General features: G+C 39.9%; 2 protein-coding genes across 4 annotated transcripts; one reads left to right on the top strand and one right to left on the bottom strand.

Moving 5' to 3' along the window:
* Positions 1 to 97: 97 nt before the first annotated feature.
* Positions 98 to 6,045, top strand: LOC116676713 (chitin synthase). The gene is made up of 8 exons (XM_032507620.1): positions 98 to 101; positions 1,207 to 1,387; positions 2,350 to 2,390; positions 2,493 to 2,557; positions 3,846 to 3,956; positions 4,075 to 4,289; positions 4,410 to 4,494; positions 5,950 to 6,045. The coding sequence occupies exons 1-8, from the start codon at positions 98 to 100 to the stop codon at positions 6,043 to 6,045; spliced, it is 798 nt and encodes a 265-aa protein (XP_032363511.1).
* Positions 663 to 18,712, bottom strand: LOC116676738 (C3a anaphylatoxin chemotactic receptor). 3 transcript variants are annotated; one of them, XR_004328819.1, is made up of 4 exons: positions 18,504 to 18,712; positions 10,831 to 11,011; positions 8,296 to 10,072; positions 663 to 675 (listed from the first exon to the last, which is right to left on the bottom strand). XR_004328819.1 is itself a non-coding variant. In XM_032507645.1 (3 exons), the coding sequence occupies exons 2-3, from the start codon at positions 11,002 to 11,004 to the stop codon at positions 9,179 to 9,181; spliced, it is 1,068 nt and encodes a 355-aa protein (XP_032363536.1). In that variant the 5' UTR covers positions 11,005 to 11,011; positions 18,504 to 18,712; the 3' UTR covers positions 7,582 to 9,178. The 3 variants fall into 3 exon arrangements, 1 of the variants encoding a protein (XP_032363536.1); XR_004328818.1 differs by lacking the exon at positions 663 to 675 and adding an exon at positions 7,375 to 7,493 and having other exon boundaries at positions 8,014 to 10,072; XM_032507645.1 differs by lacking the exon at positions 663 to 675 and having other exon boundaries at positions 7,582 to 10,072.
* Between the last annotated feature and the right edge of the window lie 1,938 nt (positions 18,713 to 20,650).

Here is a 20,650-nt window from a genome sequence, read left to right as displayed (position 1 = left end):
CTGTAGTAGTGTAGAAACTAGATTAGATTATTATGCATGCAGGCGATAAAACCCCTAAATATTAAAGCCAGTTTTTAAGTGTTGAGTACTGGACCGAATGGGTAATATAGCAACTTTTTATTTATTTCTGGATAAACTATCATGCATCTGTAATACAATTATTCTTGTCATTATCAAATTTACTCACCTCAATTTCAGTGAAAACATCCACGTTCAAATTGACTTCATTTGTTTTGTTTTATTCTGTTTTCTCACATAGTTGATTGCTAGGTTTATATTGAGTATGCATGTACATTTGTGAATGTACTTTATTGCAGATACATTTATTTGTAATCTGACTTTATATAATTTTGTGTAAATACCCCCCAAAAATTGAACGGTTCTTATGAACAAGTTACGTTGTTGTGGGATTGATTAAAGAGCAAAACAATAACCATTACATTTTTTAAATTACACAGTCAGTACTGTTCAACTCAATTAAATTTTATTAATAAGCGCTAAATCACAACAACAGTTATCTCATTGCGCTTTTCATAAAAGTGCAGGTCTAGACCGTACTCTGTCATGTTATTTACAGAAACCCAACAATTCCCACAACTAAAGGTCTTTACTAAGGCCGTTGTTTTTTTAACATGTTGATGCAAACATAGGACCCTTTCGTATTACTGTTTATTACTTCCTCATTTGAACTACTACTAGGCTCACATTGCCAGACCCTCCTCCACAGCACTGCGAAGGAGGGTCTGGCCAGTCCACACAGCATTCCAGGCTGGGACAGAAACGTGCTCTGGTTTATTCACATTTGTTTAAACCATCACAATTGTCAAAGCCCCAGTGCCTCTGCAAAATAGTCTCAGGAAGGAACTTGTTTTGAACGTGTGTACGTTCAAAAGTTGTTTTAGTCGTGCAACAGAAAACTCAGATTAGACCCATGGTCTGGCTAGCTGTCTGGATTTACCCTGCAGAGATCTGAGGAGCAGTTAACCATAGTCCTCAGAAATTGACCAAATTGATTTAACACAAAGAAAGAGGAAGGAAACGGACATCCGGCCGAAAAGAGTGAAATCCGGTGCAATTTCTGGAAGCAACGGAACATCCTGGAAATGTAACGCCGTGGATATGGACAAAACTACTACAAATACCGTTACAATATGCTGTTCCATTGTTTGTTTGAGTGTAATTGAAAACAATGATTTCCTCTTGCAGCCAAAAGCACCTTCACACGGTTCTTCTCGCCGGCAAAATGCTGTGGAAAACTCTGTAGGAGAGGCAGTGCCGAAGAGCTCATCGTCAGCCTAGACATGCAGAATATGGAGGCAACCGAGTCTAACGCTCAACCCCAAAACTCTATTGTGGAGGAAGTGAGGGTGCCTAAGGAGGAGCGGAGGTAAGATCAGATGGTGGTCCTAATTTATTTGCACAATTAAAACCGATTGTATAGTAAAATACCTACTAAAGGCCGTTTTATGCTTCTGCGGAGACTCCATGCAGAGCTTTTGCCGTAGCCTACGTAAGTGGCCTGGTGTTTATACATGTGTGCTGGTGTGTGCATTGAGCCTGCATGTCTATGTGTGGGGGGAGTAGAGGGAGAAGTGAGAGAGTGACGGTGATTAGCTTCGGAGTGAGGACTGACTCTAGAGTCATAGTGAGAGAACCAAAGTGTCTCCTCTGTGTTTTCTGACCACAGTGGGAAATCTGTAGCAGGAAAATGTATCCCTCGCTTTGATTTTATGTTGTTCATGGAGAAGAAGAAGCAGGAAATGAGTCGGGGGAAATGCAACGCTACCAAGCCACGGCTGGGAGACGTGCCTCGCCGTGATGTGTAGTTACATTTTTTGAGAGGTACACGTCAGGCTACGGCGTCGGGTCCAGTATATAGGGGTCTGCGGGGGTGTGCTGTTGATTCAACACAGAAGCATAAAACGGCCTTTATAGAGCATGGATATGCATATGTATATAATGGATATGTGCAAGGGAGAAAAGGAAGAAAAGAAGCCTAAGGGCCCAAAACAATTCAATTAAATCAAGTATAATTATAAACAGTGCACAAGACAAAGCAAAAGTAAAAGAGGGAACATGAGAAAAGAAAAATACAAAAAAAGAACATAATCATTAACTTAATTATGTAAAAATTACAATATAAATACATTCTGTGCAGCATGTTTTAGATGAATTCAAACTGCCAAATAGCAGTGTGAAATATGTATTTCAGAATTAACATTACCATCAAATGGACTGGCAATGGCTCATATATTATGAGTGACTAATCTTGTGAAATGTTTTGTATAATGACTTTTCAATTCTACATTGTTTGCACTGCTTTGTTTCTGACTGTCATTTCTTAATTAGATCCAGGCAAAAGGAGTCTGCTTCCACCTGCCCTAACCACAGTAAGTCCTCATGTGAGGAAATTTAGAAAGAAGAAATCAATTACAAGAAATTATGACTCACACTTGTTCATGTTGTTTAATATTTTGTAATCTTTTGTCCAGGTTGGATCACACAACTGCAGAGTTTGTCTGATGACATACGCCTGCGGGAGGATACGCTCGACGAGGTACGAATTTATCTTTTCATCGCTTGCCATAATTGTCTAATTTTAACTGTCCTCTGTCTCTGTATTACCACTGCCAAATATTATGTGTGATCGTTTCTGTCCGTCCCTTTGCAATATTGCCAGACAACTAACAGCGGCACTTCAAAGGGGGGCAAAGGGTGCCCCCTTAATATTATAATATATCCTTTTTTAGTCCCACAAGGGGAAATTACAATTTACACTGTGTTGTAATTACACACATTACACACAGGCCTGAATTACACACACATGCTCAGTACCTTTGTAGTATTTAATGACTCATCCATTTGAACCAGGTTCTGGTATGCAGCATTGTCATGCACTAATGCAGTAGGTCAATGGTTTACATCTTAGTGGAGTGGTCTTTGAAAGGGATGCGCTGTGTGGAGAGCTGTGATTGGTGGCTGTGTGGAGAGCTGTGATTGGTGGCGCTTTGTGGAGAGCTGTGATTGGTGGCTGTGTGGAGAGCTGTGATTGGTGGCTGTGTGTGTTCAAGGAATTTTTTGTTAACTTTGGGGCCCCCTTCTATCAACTCTGACTTTTTCCCCCCATAACTTTCTAGGTTACCTAACTTGTCATCTAAACATGCTACCCTATAAAGACAATGCTTGGTGTATGAGGACAGTGTTCATTGGGTTAAGTCGCTCTCCCAGCTTCTGCAGAGCTTGTAAATTGATGCGGAAAATTCTTTGATATAATAAACCTTTAAAATCAAAGACAGTGTCAAGTGGATTCCTCATCAACACACCATCCAGCATACCACATCTATACATGCACTAAATGGAGAGATGTCAGAGTGAGGCATTTGTCAATGCCTCACTCCAAGCAGTTGGGGGTTTGGTGCCTTGCTCAAAAGCACCTTGGCAGTGGCCAGGATGTGAACTGGTATCTCCAGTCCTCCTCCATACTTTGGTCCGTATAGGAACCCTCCGGTTCCCAACCAACTCCCCACAGACTGAGCTAATGCCACAACACATACATTTTTAACCCCACCTTCATCCCAAAGAGGGAATATTACTTATGTGCAGTGATTACTAAAACGTAATGATAAACACTTAACACTATGAAAATACTTTATTATTAGGTAGTTTTTTTTCTTCAAAAACCGTGAATGTCACGTTAACATTTGTACAGCTATTGTCCTTTTTTTAACTTTGGCAAACACCATAAAATACAACAAGGGTATACGATACAATGGAATATATTTTTCCAAACCTACTTTGAAACACATGGAACACTTTATTGAAAGATGTTCTATATTTTTCTGCAGGATGAGGAGCAGTTCTTCAGAGAGCTGACAGCCAAATACCTACAGCCTCTTCCTGAGAACAAAAAGGAACAGAAACAAATGGCTAACAATCTCAATGAGTTGAGAAACAAGGTAACTATGTGTGTGTTTAAGTGGAGAATTGAAGTACATGTTGGCAAAACGCTTTGATGATGCTGTGTTTGAATGTAAATTACACCATAAAATAAAATGAATCCTTTTTTTTTTACAGATTAACTTTATCTACTTCATATTGAATGCCTTCTGGCTCATATCAACGTTCACTCTCCAGCTCTTGAATTCGACTCCCTTCATCCAGGTGCCAAAGCTTGACATCAACCTGAACTACACTGGAGAGTACGTCGCCATCGAGCCTTTGGGCTTCATGTTCATCCTGACCTTTATCTTCCTGGTTTTCATCCAGTTCTTAGCCATGCTGTACCACAGGTAACCAATCACCTTGTGTCAGCTCAAAGCACAGAAGTATATTTTAAATAACAGCGTTTGATTTTCACAGATTTAAAAAGATCAGTCATTAGTGTTCCTGTTGTGTTCTTTTCTTTTCAGAATACAAACCCTGATCCATTATGTGGCCTTCCTGGATACAGAGTCCATGTCTAAAAACCAAAAAGAGCAACAGCCACTCAAAGAGGTATATACCACTGCTTTAATACTGTTAATACTAGGGTTGGGAATCACCAGAGGCCCCGCAATGCAATGTTATCCCAATACTTATGTCACAATGCGATCTTATTATGGTTTTAAACATTATGCGATTTTCTGCCATATGTTGCAATTGATTACCGTTTTCAAACTTTAAAAATGATGTCCCCAAAGGAAAACTTTGTCAACATTTTTCATCATTTCACTTCAGTGTTCCATTGAGTGGACTGAAAAGCAATTGATTTATTATACTAGTAGCAAAGAGAGAATTCTTATGTGCAATTTAGATCGCTACTTGGCGTCCGTGTATCAATACAGTATTGCCATGGAAAATATCTTGATACCAAGCTAGATTAATTTTCAATTTTTCCCCCCACCCTCTGTTACTACCACAGTTACTAGTGCTACTACTAGTGCAACTACTTGGCCGTGGTTAAAATTGTGAAATGCAGTAAAATTGCACTATTGAACCAAACCATTATCTTTTCCTAAAAAGACAATGGTTTGGTTCAAATAGTGCCTTTGTTACTACCTAATTGAAGTTGCATTCATAAGTTAAGTACATTTTGTACTGAATGTGACATCGGTGAAGTATATTATGTATCCTAACTTAGGAACGTAAGTTAAAATAACTCAACGTTGACCATTGGTTTTACACGGGACACAAGCAGGGGTCTCCGGGGTGAAAGTCCTGGGTTTGTTTGACTTACGAAGACAGTTAATGCGGACATTGATTAGAAATGTATTTGTGATACATCAAAAGTAATGAAATACGTTTCTAATTGAGAAGGCAGTTTAGTTGCAAGTGACTATACGTTTTGAGACAGGGCTGAGGTGTCTCATGTTACATTACATGCAGGGCCTTCAGTAACCAGTGAAGTAAAGGGTTTTCAAAATACAGTACAAAGCAATCTAAGATATGAAACCCTCATGTTTGGGCCACAGCCATATAACCATTATAACCACACAGATACTGTGTAACGCGTACCTTTCTCAAAGCACAATACTGTCGAAAAATCAATTTATGTGACACTATAGTGCAGATTTTACTTCATAACAGATTAAAAAGCAGCAATGATGTTACTTGAAATGAACGTTCTCATCTGTAAATCAAATGAAACACGCCAGCTCTCAGCTAGCGTACGTGCTGTGATCTAGTTTCATTGTTCTTGTTCTGAACTCGTATAACAACATAACTATTGAGTGACGAAGTCAAGTTGTTGTTTTCCAAAGGTTTGTTAAGCTTCTGGTTTCTGAGAGCATGTAAGCAAGCAAGTGCACAATGACTGGGAGCAGCTCCATTTAGAAAGGGCGAGTTAACGTGTCAGATGCAGACACATAAAAACGGAGGCAACAGCATTAAACCTCACCCTTTTCAATACCACGGAAATATGATCTAGGTGTGGTAGCACTGCTGGGAACTCATCGTCTGAATTCCTTGCAGGTCGAAGACGAGGAAAGCGATGAGGAAAGCGATGACGACGAGGACTTGGTGTTTTCAAGGGTCCTCAACAGCTACGGCGGTGGAATTCTGGTGTAAAATACGAGGAACCGCAACTGTATTATTTATAAAATTCTTCTATTTGACTTTATGATATTTATAGAAACTTTTTAACGTCTCATGAAACTGACGACAGAGATTCCACTGAAACGGGAAAACAAGCAACTTTAGTTTGTTTCGGTGAGTGTGTGTGTGTGTGTGTGTGTGTGTGTGTGTGTGTGTCCCCTATCTTTGTCAGGACCAATAGAGTTTTAGACCTTTAAAATCGAGGACATTAGTCACATCTTCAATAGGCTCACTGCTAGGTGTGTGTGTGTGTGCATGTGTGTGATTTGAATGTAAAAAATTAGATGTGGATACATAATAAAAGAAAGTTTTTCATTTTATCTGAAAGATCTGAACTTACATTTAACTTTAAATTTATTTTACTATGAAGCTTTTGCATTGACACCTCACTGTCAATCAATCAATAGAAAGATTAAACTGAAGGTTATCATTAAAAATGTAAGTGGGGAATATTTTATGTTTCACCTGGCTTTGTGTCCATTTGAACTTTAATCACTTTAATCCTGATTTTGTCATTTCCTTTTATTTAACTTTTGTCATTCGGAGTGTGTTAGACGGTTGCCTGTTAAAAAAATCCAGGAGTTCTTAAAGGAGAATTTTGCAAGAGGCTTTGTGAAAGGTTATATTATATTTACAGATTTTACATATATATTTACCGCTACATTTTAAAATATGTGTTGTGTCTGTTTCTCATCATTGTCTTGAATATATTTAGAAATTCCCATTAATAAAGTCTTTAAAGTTTGATGTAAACATCAAACCGTGTGAAAGCAAAAGTTAGTGTTGGACATTTTTTCATTCATGTATGTAAGTTATGTAACACACACACACACACACACACACACACACAGACACACACCTTCTGACTTTTGTAGAGTGGTCTTGGAGGGCCGACTGTATGTCTAAGTGCGAGGCAGCCCAGTGGCTCAGTGGTTAGCACTGCTGTCTCACATTAAGTTAGCACTGCAGAGTTTGATCCCCGGTCCGGGCAGGGCCTGTGTGTGTGTGTGTGTGTGTGTGTTTGTGTGTGTTTTCCCCCCCTTGTGTTTGTGTGGGTTTCCTCCTGATGCTCCGGATTCCTCCCACCAGAAAGACATGCATGCTGGGTAACTCTGACTACTGCTGAAAATTAGCCGACGGGCATATTTACAGAAATGTTGATTAATGTGCATTGTCCTAATCAAATAAATCAATCTTAATGTCCTGAAGAACTTTAAATCCGTTTTTTGGAAAGAAGGTTAAAAATTGACAAATTTGAAAAAAAACTTGAAATGGGGTATGTTCTTTAAATCTTCAATTACCATACAAATTACGATGGCCAAAGACAGCGTACTGACAACATTACAACAGTTCACACTCTTTTATTAATAAAGTACCACAAACACTTGTGGCCGCTGTCGACAACTTTTGCACAGTTAACCCTTGTGTTGTCTTCCCGTCAAAATTGAAAATCAACACTTTAGTTGACACATTTTATCAATGGTTTTAAATTTTTCTTACATTTTTGTCATTTTTTCAACACTTTTAATGTTTCTCACTTTTGTTTACGTTTAACACTGCGTAACACAAACTTATTAACTTTAGTTTTACAGTTACTTTTGGAATTTATGGTCAGTAATCCTCATTTATAGGAAATTATACCTAATGTTTGAATTAGAAAAGCAGAAATTAGGAATTATTTAGACTAAAATTAAAGGAAAGTATGTTGATGGATAATCACACACTGGACTATGTCAACTTTTACTCAATACTATTTCAAAACCACTTCAAGCTCTTTTCTGCAAATGCTATAAAATTGTGCCGGATGTCCAAAATTAATGAAAGTAGAGATTTGTACTTGACAAAGAGCGTTGAATCAGTCATGTTATTTTGGGGAGTTAAAAAGAACATTGATGTAGGAAAACGGGTCAATTTGACCCGAGGACAACATGAGGGTTAAACAGTTTAAACATGTTTCCCACAACTTATTTTCATACAACAAACAGTCCCTCAATAATTTTATATTATTTACAAAGTAATATGGGCTACCGAAACGTTACAGAAATGTACAACAAACAAAGAAGGGTTCATTGCAATGACATTTAAATCAAAGTGTAACACAGTGAGATTCAGGACGTTCAACATGATACTGCTACTCCAGAAATACCTTTTTTTTATTATTATCCAGATGTATTTGTCCCATAAAAGTCATAAGTTCTCCGTCCCCTTTTGAACTGAGCGTACTGTTACACTCATAAAACCCTTTGGAGCACCTCTGATTATAGAAAACAAAAAATATACAGAGAAACCATGTGACAGATTATTTTGCTGTACAGTTTCAATTCAACTACCCTTCAATGTGACCCCTGACCACAAGACAGTGTCAAGTTATAACTGGCTTTCCTTTTAATAGTCTCACTTCCCTCTGCCTTCTTTCCTATTCCTCCACACTCACCACACTTCCACTTTCCATCTGTGAATTTAATCACATGCATCAAAACACAACTTTACAGGAAAATATGATTCTGACCTCAATATATCAGCAAAGGAAGTGAAATGAAAAAAAAAAAATGTTCTTTTGAATGGCAGATGTAGAATGCGGTTTCAAAAGCCATTCCAGATGATTCTCTCCTCAAGACTAAAGTTATTTTCATGCACTGTCAATGTGCACTGAGTTACCACCGGAGTGCTTCATGTTCCTAAAATCAATACTTGAGCTAAAAAGTTATGCAAGTCACTAAACCATTATAATTAATAAAAGTATTGAAATTGTGTCATAAATAATACAAACAAAATCGAACATGTGTTTTCATTAACTTTAACTCAACAATTACACAAAACACATTGATCAAACGATTTCTGATTGTAGAAACTAAACTAAATATTTATGTTACAAAAACTCTAAATGTTCTCATTCTTGAGATTTGCTTATTTTAATGAGCATTTTCATAAAGGCACTTTGATGGTTTAAGAAGGGTGTCACGCGGATTTGCACCGGACGTCACGAAATGTGATGACGTCATCACAAGTGTGCGTCATAATATCACAAATGACAGAAGGTTAGTTTTCTGCTATAAAACAAATGAACTCTCTAGCTTTTATGGTTTTTATAAATGCTCAAAGAAACTCAGACTTTAGCTACGGCCATTACTGTCTGACTCCTTTCTGCCACCATGGCCGTGCTGTGTTTCGACCCGCTGCTGTCCTCCAAGGAGCGATCGTTGGACAGGGACGTCTGTCCATCCACGTCGTCTGCCAGAGCTCTCTTGTACACCCCCGCCAGACTCTGCCCGAAGCGCCCCCTCACGTCCAGCCCCACGCAGAAGTACAACAGTGGGTTCACACAGCTGTTGAAGTAGGCGACGCCCTTCGCCAACGGGTGCCAGATCTTCACCACGGCGTTCTTACTGTCCACCATTTTCACCAACAGGAGGCAGTGGTACGGCGCCCAGCACAGAAAGAAGGCTACAACTAATGATGCCAATATGCGCAGGGGGCGGGACTTCCCGGACAGGCGGGTGCGTCGGATGCCAATTCCGGCCAGGATGTAACAGATGAGGATGACCATGAAAGGCAACATGAAGCCGCACAGGAAGCGGATCGAGTAGAGAGCCAGTTTAGTGCTGCTGCGCCCCTCCTTCAACTCCTTCACTTCCAAAGAGCACTTACTCAGGTTGTTCTTCCCCAGGTAGACTTGGCGGTGGACGAAGTACGGAGCGCTGAAGAGGATCGAGGTGCTCCAGACGCAGACGGCCACCACCCTCGCCACCCACAGGGTGCGCCGTCGCTTGGTGAAGACGGGCTGCCAGACGCAGAGCGCTCGGTCCAGACTGATCACAGCCAACAGGAAGACGGAGCAGAACATGTTGGCGTATTTGAAGAAGCCGTTGAACTTGCAGATGAAGATACCGAAGGGCCAGTGGTCGAAGAAGAGCTTCTTAGTGAGGGAGAAGACCCGCGTGAAGCTGAAGATTAGGTCAGCAATCGCCAAATTCACCAGCCACACGTTTGTGACTTTTGGCTGAGGAGAAAGGAGAAGAGAAGAAATTAAAAGTAAAAACTAGGAAGGGGAATCGAGACAGAAAGGAGAATTTCTTGTATTGTTAGCACAAAGAAGTCCTGAGTGGGACCCAACCAACATTGTGCAGCGTACACAAGCTGAACGCTTTAATAACACAGCAGTATTAAGTTGGTTTTCGGAATGCAGAAATTAGCTATTTTATATTTAAATATCACACTAATTTTTTTCAACACAAGCTGATTATCACCCAGCAAACTACCTCCTCCGTGTATCACACATCAGTTACCCATGCACGGAGACGGGAAAAGTACTCACTTCCCGTACTCAAGCAGAAGTACAGATAATTGTGTTAAAACATACTCTGGTAAAAGTAGAAGTACTGATTTAACTTATTTACTCAAGAAAAGTAACAAAGCAGACAGTTGGACAGCGCTGCGTGTACAAAGTGATTTAGTGAGACACAAATAAGACAGAAGTGCTAATAATTGTATGTTACTACAGCTTTCACAACTGTTGATGCAAGGAGCAGCCCTGTTGGATTTTTTAGCACGGGGTACTTGGCGTTTGCCTGGGTTCTGAGCTCAAAAATCTGAGGTCAGGGGGAATGTTTCAGACTTTGATCTCGGCAAATCAGACATCCGAGTGCAAATGGAACGCACTAATAATATCTCTTCATGGAAATCAGCAACACATTAACGGGAAAATCAGCTTCAGGAAAACATTTATTTTTCCTATTTGTAACTTTATTGTATATCCACCTTGAGCTTGAAGCCGGCCACCCAGATCACCATGAAGTTCCCTGGGATGCCGAGCACGACAGTCAGAGTGTAGAGGACGATGGAGAGGTTGTCCATGATGGCGTCAATGTCCACAGTTGTCGCCTGGTCTTTCTTGGAAAGACTACGAATGGGAAGGGAGTCATTGAGAGACATTGTGTGGCTGTAAAACAGAGAATACACGGAAATCAAAATGTAACCCAGCATATAACTCCGGCTCTAACAGACAACGAGGGATAAAATGTAACAAGGGGATACGGGGGTCACAGTGGATTAGTTAAAGGCTGTATGAAAATACAGTTTGTTTCGTTTCTGCAGAGCCTGAAAAGGGGCAAAAAACCTTTGATCAATTGTAGGCAGTCTAGTCAAAATGTTGGTATTTGACAAGTTGGGAATTGGTCTGAGAGAGCCACGTGGAGGCCATCCCAGCCCACTTTTTTCAATTATCCTTTCAATCAGGAGATACATGTTTGGAGCCATGCAAATGAGGTTTATTGTACAGCTCAATAAAATGTACAACGTCTTTGGCGATTAGACTCCTTTGCCATACGAATATTTTGCATATCTATTTAGAAGTAGAGAACCATCAGACCCCCCCAATGGAATCTAGACACCGGTGGTAGCGGCGAAGTAGCCCGAAGACTCCGGACCGGTCAGCTGGAGGTGGAGGGTGGGGGGAGGGGGGGGTGGGGGGGGTGGAGGGTTGCACTCTTTGCCTGAAACGACAGCTGATAGCAAAGGGATAAACAGATTTAAACCGGGGTTGTGACTCTGTTTTTGGCCCTTGCAATTTGTGTACGATTCTGATTGGTTTAGCAGGAAGGTGAACGCCTCCACCAGCTGATTCCATTTAGGAAGGGAGCTTTGATTAAATTAGCTCTTCCTGAGAGAATTTACGCTGAGCTATGTTTAAATCAGGAGAGACTAGTTGCAGCAAAAAAGTACATTTATTAGGATAACAGCTGAATTGATTTAGGAGTGCATCGATAAGTGGATTTAGGACACACATTATTAATCTGACTGGAGAAGTTATTTGTAAATTACGTTACATTTTTATGCCAAAGCAGAATCCACAGTACTTACAATAAATTCATTTAAACATGGGTACTACCCAAAAAGTGCAAGAATCATGCATCAACTTCATGAAATATACCGATCATCTTCAAATTCCACAATGAGTTTATTTTGGGCGTATCGTTCAATTCGTGTGAACGTCTGGGAACTGGTTGGTCAGCACTTCAAGTCTCCGAACGCACAAAGTGCGGACTGGTATGTGACGAGTTGGAGAACGGTCTGTTCACATCTTTTATAATCTACACACTCTTTATCAACTCAACACACTGTGTTTTAACACCAGCTACCCGTAGAATGCTGGTCTGTCAGAAAGGTCAAACAGAATATCACATTTGTGTGGTAAATATTCAAATTGTTTATTGCAAAGACAACTCTGTTTCCTTCCGGTTTTCTCTTATGTTGCAGCAGTGAGAAGACTGAACTCAGGTTCCTGGTCAAACAAAGGTTATAATTTCGAAGCCGGTTTTAGGGTTACTTCTTCTTTTACTGACATGCTAAAAACCCTCTACCCAAGAGGTCTTAGTGAAACATGAGGGGCAAGAAACACCTTCGTCAAACGAATTATCTTTTCTGATCACAAGCTTTTATCTGTATTTAATGCTGTGAAAACGGAGGGAATTATGTGTTTGTGGATAAACTCTGTGTGTGTGTGTGTGTGTGTGTGTGTGTGTGTGTGTGTATGTGTGTGTATGTGTATGTGTATGAGAGAGACAAGTCAGATAAGTCATTGTCCTTGTGTCTGAGAAGGCGTCAAGGTGTCTGTATAATTACACATGTCAGAGTGTGTGTGTGTGCGCACGTGTGTGTGTGTGTATTGGCTAAAAATACAATTATGGGTGTGAAACTTCAACTGTTACACTCTTTGTTTCCTGTTAAATGGTATGTGTGTCTGACGTGGCTTTATGTGCTTTCTTTTGTATTAAGCTAATGTTTTAATGTATTTAAGTCTAATATAAAGTATTAAATGTTCAAACTTTGTCTGAGATTACCTAACAAACTTTTGTACAGCATATTAGCATATTAGCAGTCCTATACTCTCATGGCGAAATGGCTCCTCACACACTTTCCCAACAAACCCAGCTGATTCGTGCATGTACAACAGGGATTAGCTTGCGAGCTAGCAAGAGTTGCAAGAAGGTGTATTTATGTACTTTTGTACTTATGTACTAAAAGCCTTTGACTGAGCTTTTTGACTTTGAACCGGAGCTGTACTTCTGAGAATTCAGAGATGAAAGTGATGATCTTATATTAACTGAGATAAGACAATCCTCTCATTTTGTATCAGGTAAAAAAAAAAACGAATGAGTTATTTTTTGAGACTGTCCACCCCCCTGAAAAGTGGCTGTAGTAATTATGATGAGAACTAAGCAGAAAGTAAGGTGACAAAGTATTGGAGCGCCAAATTCCGCGTAAGGAGCAAATTTGGGGTGGTTGATGAGTCAGGACCTTCACCCAGGAGACAAGAGTTTATGTCCTACTTAAAATAAAAGTAAACAGCAAAATCAATCGTAAGATTTCGCACACGAGTGGTTTATGTGAAAAGTATTAAATTCCTTAGATAACATTACACAGGTCACTTCTGTTGTGTATCATTTGCGGGTGCTCTCTGACATTTTCCTGAGTAGTCTTATCTTTCGTCCATGTATGAGCAAGAGATACTCATCAGTTTCATTTCTCATGCTAATCTAATAAAACTACTGCACAACATCAGCTGCCGGTCTAACACTTAAAAAATACTTTTGTAATTGAAGCAAAACACATGACTCATGCAGGCAATGAAAAATAGTTGATTTTTTTTTAATCAAACTCTTTTCTTTCATTCTTCACACGCACATGTGATGTCGTGTACCAGCGATAAAACAAGCTTGACTTCTCAGGACATGACATGAAAAGAAGCTCTGTGAGGCTCGTTGGGACATGTCGTGCACCTTTGATTAGCCACAGGTGTCTACCATCTCAGTACCAACCCCCTTCGTTCCTGAGACAGGTTCTGTCTAAAGTGAAACAAGGGAAACACCCAAAATGTCAGTGATGATAGAGTGAGTATCCAATTCAAAACAGGATGTTGCTCTGTAAAATCCAACTAACATTTAAAGAAAGTTTCTCAGTTGTCAGCTCTCTGAAGCCGCCGCTGCAGCTCAGACATGGAACACATAACATCGCTGATGTAATCTATCTGTTTGAGGAAGTTCAATGATCTGGGCCGAGGGACGAGACTGAGTCACTGTGGTTGTTGGCATTAGATTGTGGAAAAGTGAAAAGATGTTAGTATTAAAAAGATGTTTAAAAATAGGGATTAACAGGAAGTGCATTAACCCTCCTGATGTCATCAGGTCAAATTTGACCCCTTTCCAAAAAGTTTCCATATCAGAAATGGGGGTTTCTTTCAAACAAATTATCCAAAAAAGTAACGTGGATGGTTCCCAACAACACTCCTCACAAGGTAAATAAATAATCACTTGACCACCTTTCATTGAATTTGTGTTTTTTGTCAATTTAATAGCATGTGGAGAAAAAACAATTGGTAAAAGAACTTAAAAAAAAAGAGAAAAATGTCAAGAGTGACTAAAATGTGAACAAATGTCAAAGTGACAAATGTGACGAGATGTCGGAAAAAGTAACAAAACTGTCAAAAAAGTGACAAATGTAAAAATTTCCAAAGGCTCAGAAAAAGTTGACAAACCTTGGAAAAGTGACAAAATCACTGGGGAAAGCAACTAAAGGGTATAGCCAACCATGACCTTGATAAAAGGTTTTTCATTTTAAATTTCAAGGTCGGCAGGAAGACAACCCAAGGGTTAAATTACCAATGAAAAAGACCATTTATAAGCCTAATCTTGCTTGTGAAACAGCAGCACCACAAACAACCACAAACCTCCAACTGCTGTGAGAGCTACACACCCCTCGTTGCACTGCGGTGGGAACCAATCTGATTAAACATTGCAATAACTATCCCACTATCTGCCTGCATTGCAAGACTATTGTGTAAAAGTTGACATATCAACAGTAAAAAGTATCACGAGAAGATAATTAATTGTTTGTGTCAAAGAATTAGCAAAATAAAAAAAAGGAAATTATATCAGACAGACTCTCTCACACACACACACACACACACACACACACACACACACGCACACACACACACACACACACACACACACACACAAAGGGTTTAATTTACAATAAGTGTTTTTGGCTTCCAAATATTAGTGATTTGCAGGTAGGCATCCAAGTGAAAACTGCTAGATTTGGTTGAAAAGTGAAAGTCATAAAAGTAGTCTAAGTTTATAACTGTTCTTGTTAAGCAGCTCCTCACATGTTGAAAATATAGCCATCTAAATGCTGTTCTAACAGTTTTAATATGACATCTTTTACAAAGTACGAAGCTCCAGCAACGTGAGCGCCATGTGCAACATGTGCAAGCCCCTGCAGTGTAAAAACCAACAACCATTAAATGCTTTTCACATTGCCCTCTTTTAGCCCTGGCCTAAGATTTGACACAAACATTGTTATAACTCTGAGTTAACCTAATCCCAGGCCATTAAGATTAATACTGCACGTTTACTAACCCGAGGTTAAATGTCAGTCGGAACACGAAACACATTTACTTTTCCCCGTTTCACACTGTCAACGTTTTGCCTAACCCTGCACCAGAACAGGGCCAGCGAGCCCCGGGTTAAAGTTGGTGTTAGCCCACTTGGCCAGGATCAGGCCAGTGCCAACGCTTTCTTAGCCAGGGGCCAACAGCTTCCTTAGGCCTTTGGTTAAATTTGAAAAAAGATTGTGGTTTGGGTCATTGGGTTTTGGGTGCATTTGTGACACAGCATAAGTAACTTTGCAGTTTTCTTTCACATGGGACACAAATAGTGGCCTCCTGGGTCAAAGTTGTGTTTGTTTGACCCATTCTTCCCCGATGGCCTCATCCCTACGTGAACTTTGTACACTGCATCGCCTGACTTCCTCCTTAGAGGCAGCCCTGCCCTGTATGGGCCGCTTAAGGGGTCGGCTACCCAGTGCATTAAAAAGTGACAGCGAGGGGATCCTGACCAAGCGTGCGTGTATGATGGGTTGGATCAGCATGTGTTGCCTACATGTGAAAGATGTTATAAAACACTATGTGGTCCAGATCCAAGTCCCTAACCAGTTCTGGGTTCTTAGCTCTAATGTGTAAAATTATCTCTATCACAAAGGAGATAATTACCATGTACGCAGAATGTCAATATGAGGTGCATTTAGCTTAGTCAAAATAATCCTAGTGTTGTCTACGTCGTCTGACTTCCTCCTTGACACAGCCCTGGACGCCTAATTACGTTTCTTATATACAAATGAAGTGATGCATAACTTTTTTGGAGGTATGAGTGTGAATGAGAACAGCCTGAACAGCTACCTGTAAACTAGATGTTTTTTGACCTCCGAATCACCAGATTAGTGATTAGATTAGTGATTAGACAATTATCTTTCAATTTATATTTAATCTAACTGACGCTTTCTGTTTGCCGTTATCCGGCTATTTCACTACACACAATAAATCAGGGGTTCCCAGCATGGGGGTATGGACCTTCTAAAGGCCAATATGAGATAGATAATATAAGAAAGACACAAAAGCATCACCGCTACACAGTTTGGGTTTATTTTGTAAGACTTCTTTGTTTTGTTTTTCTTTTCTGAAATGCAGACGAGACAACTGAAAATTTCCAAAATTGCACCATTTGAGAAGATGACAATTTCCTTAGAAAACCTTTAATGAAGTAAAACACAACATCAAACTCAGACACCATAAATAGTTTGTCCTTCCCTTAGTACTTGTTTTTCCAGGATCTGCCTGACCTGGCCGTAACCTTTTAGCTAAGTCCGCCAGGTTTGCTGTGGATCATTGGATTATGATTTAACATGCAGTGCATGGTTCCTTTTAAGTGATTAGATGAAGAGTGCACTGTCTGCGCAAACACAGAGACGGGCTCAGTCTAAATACACTTTAGCTGCAGACAAAGGTGCTGATTCATGTTTCCCTCCGTGGGTGCTCACGGGCGCACGCCTGTTAACCCTCATGGTGTCCCCGGGTCCAATAGACCCGTTTTCCTATATCAATGGTCCCAATTGTAATTCCCCAAAATAACATGATTCCACACAACGCTCTTTGGCAAGTACAAATCTCTACTTTCATTAATTTTGGGGCGTCTTATTCAATTTTATAGCATTTGAAAAAAAAATGGAAGTGGTTTTGAAATAGTATTGAGTAAAAGTTGACATATTCCAGTCTGTGATTATCCATCAATATACACTCCTTTCATTTTAGTCTAAATAATTCCTAACTTCTGCTTCTCTAACTCAAACATTAGGAATAATTTCCTATAAATGAGGTTTATTGAGCATAAATTGCAAAAATAACTGTAAAACTAAAGTTAATAAGTTTGTGTTACGTAGTGTTAAATGTCAAAAAAAGTGACAGACATTGAAAAACGGCGTCAAAAGTGTTGAAAAAAAAGGGACAAAAAGGTTAAAAACATTGATAAAGTGTCAACAAAAGTGTTGATTTTCACGAGGGTAAAAGCAGCTACACAGACAAGTTTTGGAGTTACATAGAACTGTCTGTCTGTCTGTCTGACTCTCTGTCTCTCTGTCTGTCTGTATGTCTGTCTCTCTGTTTCTCTGTCTGTCTCTGTCTGTCTGCCTGTCTCTGTCTGACTCTCTGTCTGTCTGTCTCTGTCTGTCTGTATGTATGTCTGTCTGTCTCTGTCTGACTATACAGATCGGATAAGAGATGAAAAGTTTAACTGACACGTAACCACGAACAGCTTCGTGGGAAATTAAGAATCAACGGAGCATTGGACTGACAGCGACATAACCAATCACGCTATGACTATGCTGCAATGTTTTATTTTAAATGAATGTAGCCTACTGGTAACCTGGCACCCATGGGTGCTCAGTATTCTCGAACAACCACGGTATCAGCGCATGTGGCTACAGATACTAATCAAAATCATTGCACCAGTTTTCTGCTGCGTGCAGGAGCATGCATATTTATCAGTTCCTGGCTACATCACCACTACCAGGATGGAGAGTGAACCATGTCTGATGGTTGGTGCTCAAGTCAGGAGTCATGACATACAATGTCAATATCAATTTTATTTCTATAGCACATTTAAAAACATCAACAGTTGACCAAAGTGCTGAACAGGGTCGATGTCAAACACATCAATAACAAGTGTAAAAATGACTACAACCAAAGGGAGACGAACAACAACACTTTAAAACATCAGAATCCAGGTTAACGAGGGCTAAAAGCCACAGCAAACAGGTGCGTCTTAAACAGCGATTTAAACGTTTGTAGGGTCTGTGCAGCTTCAATATGCATGGGGAGGTTGTTCCATAGGGTGGGGACGCCCACTGCAAAGGCTCTGTCGCCCTTATTTTTAAGCTTACAGGATCCGTACGGTAGACTGACCTCCGGTTGTGCAGTTGATGCCACACAAAAACATGACCCGTCCTTCCTCAGATTTTTTTTATTATCAAAGTTTATCAGCATAATATGGAAACGTTGCCGTGAGATAACTGACTCCAAAAATATCGGGATTTCTTACCTGCAGATGTTTAACTGCTATTGCAGCGATGAGGTCAGCTGCTTCAGTGTCAGTGTTCAGAGGCAGAATGAGGATGCATATTTGTGAGCTGTCTCTGTGTGTGTTCCTGCACAGTGAAGTTCCCCTGTGTCACCGTTCCTTCAAGTGGTTTTATTGCCCAAAGCTGGACCTGTGTGTCGCATGCACGCACGCACGCACGCGCGCACACACAAACCCCCTTCCTCTTTCTCTCTCTCGCTTTGTATCATGTGTGTCTTTTTGCGTCTTCCGGTGGGACTGCATCTGTTTTTCTCAGAGTCACACTCACTTTGTCTCCCTGTCTCACACAAACACACGCGCACACACACACACACACACACACACACACACGCACACGCAAAGTGGATGTCTTCTCGACCAGTCACATTCCTCTAAGCAGGGCCGATGACCTTGTGTTATTATTTCAGAGGAAAAAGTAAACAATCCATTTTGGTGTTGTTGGACATTAAGTTATACAAACTTTTTATTTATCTTTTTACAAACAACTCCAAAGTTGTTGGGGGTTTCCACACTGATTTCAAAGTGATGAAAAACGGACTTCCACACAAAAAACACTTTTTATAAAAAGTAGAAGTATTTCAACTTGATTGCATCATTTTATGTTCCCACTAATCCTGAACTGTTCATAGCCGTGTATGTTAAACAGGGTTACAGTTGGATCCCTTAGAAAAACTGCGCAAGTGCTGCTGAGCTGGGGAATAAAAATAAAACTGGATGGTTGTCAAACTGGTTTTCGGTTATTTTTCACCAATATTCAGCTGATGAACATGTTAAAAAAGTTAAATAACATAATAAAGCCCTGCAGAACACAATGACAAGCCCAAAGTCCAGCCAGTTTATATGTGTAGCCTCAGGGACCAGAATCTGTAGCTGCACCCGGTGCATTAAGTAATTAATTAATCACACTCAGATTAAATTAACCACTTATTCCCTTCTTACTTTCTACTGCTCCTTCTTTCGTTGACACCGTCGACCAATCAGGTCACTCTAAACAGGGCTCATGACCTCCTGAAAGGGCACGACAGACACTACATCAGCACACACCGAGTTCAACGTTTCAGATTTCCTTTAAGTAAAGACCAATTCTGTGTGTGTGTGTGTGTGTGTGTGTTCTCATCCTAATACCTTTGTTAGGACTAATAGAGTTTTAGACCTTTAGAATGAGGACATCAGTCACTTCTTCAATAGGTTGAAGGTTAAGGTTAAAGTTCATATTAAGATTACAGTAAAGGTTGATGTTATGTTAACGATAGCCCTCACAACATTTAATCACGGACATTTGGTATGGGTTGGGAATGTGCACGCTCAACAGCTGCCTGCTAACATCTGATTCTGCTGCTCTGCTGCCCTCTGGTGGCAGAAAGTGAAATTTAATTTTAATTCCCTAGTTTTAGACAACCTTCTTTGTGAATGTGTTGTAAATAAATAAATTTTATTCCCATAAAATACAGGGGGCTTAAGTACACACAACCCTATTTGTATACTCTAACCTAGAGATCGGCATGGGGAACTTTCCATAAGATCATCTGTCAATGCAAATCAAACCAGCTATTAAGCAAACTGCAATAACACCATGCCGAACACTAGGTATGGTGAAGGGTATGTGATGATGTGGGGTTATTTTAATTCCAAAGGCCAAGGGAACTTTACGTGAAATAACTGGCCTTTAAAAGTAAAAACGCGCCTGCCTCTATGGGAACTTAACATAGGGGTGTGTATACGTATTCCCCCTGTATTTTAAGGAAGGATATTCACTCATTCACAGAAAGTTGTTGTCCTTAAAAGGTTGGATTTTCCTAAATTTTTTGAATTAAGGCATTAAGATCAATTTCCAAAAGATGTTTATTATTCCTCTTTTTAGTCAACTTTAGTGTGGGTGTGTAAACTTGCGCAAGCCACTGTAATTCTTCACTCACATTCAGTCCTGTAAAGAGATTTGTTTCGGTCTCTATGATTTTAGCATCGCCACCAAAACAATTGTAGTTAATGGAATTTAGTTTTTGGTCAATTTGGTAAAAAAACCCCGCTATGGCTGCAGACTCTTGTTTAACACTGTAATTTCCCATTTTTTTGGGATCAATAAATATCTATCTATCTATCTATCTATC

Source organism: Etheostoma spectabile, unplaced genomic scaffold (assembly GCF_008692095.1).
Source record: "Etheostoma spectabile isolate EspeVRDwgs_2016 unplaced genomic scaffold, UIUC_Espe_1.0 scaffold00003701, whole genome shotgun sequence".
Taxonomy (NCBI): domain Eukaryota; kingdom Metazoa; phylum Chordata; class Actinopteri; order Perciformes; family Percidae; genus Etheostoma; species Etheostoma spectabile.
Note: the sequence above shows the minus strand (reverse complement) of the source record. Positions and strands in the feature narration are given on the sequence as shown.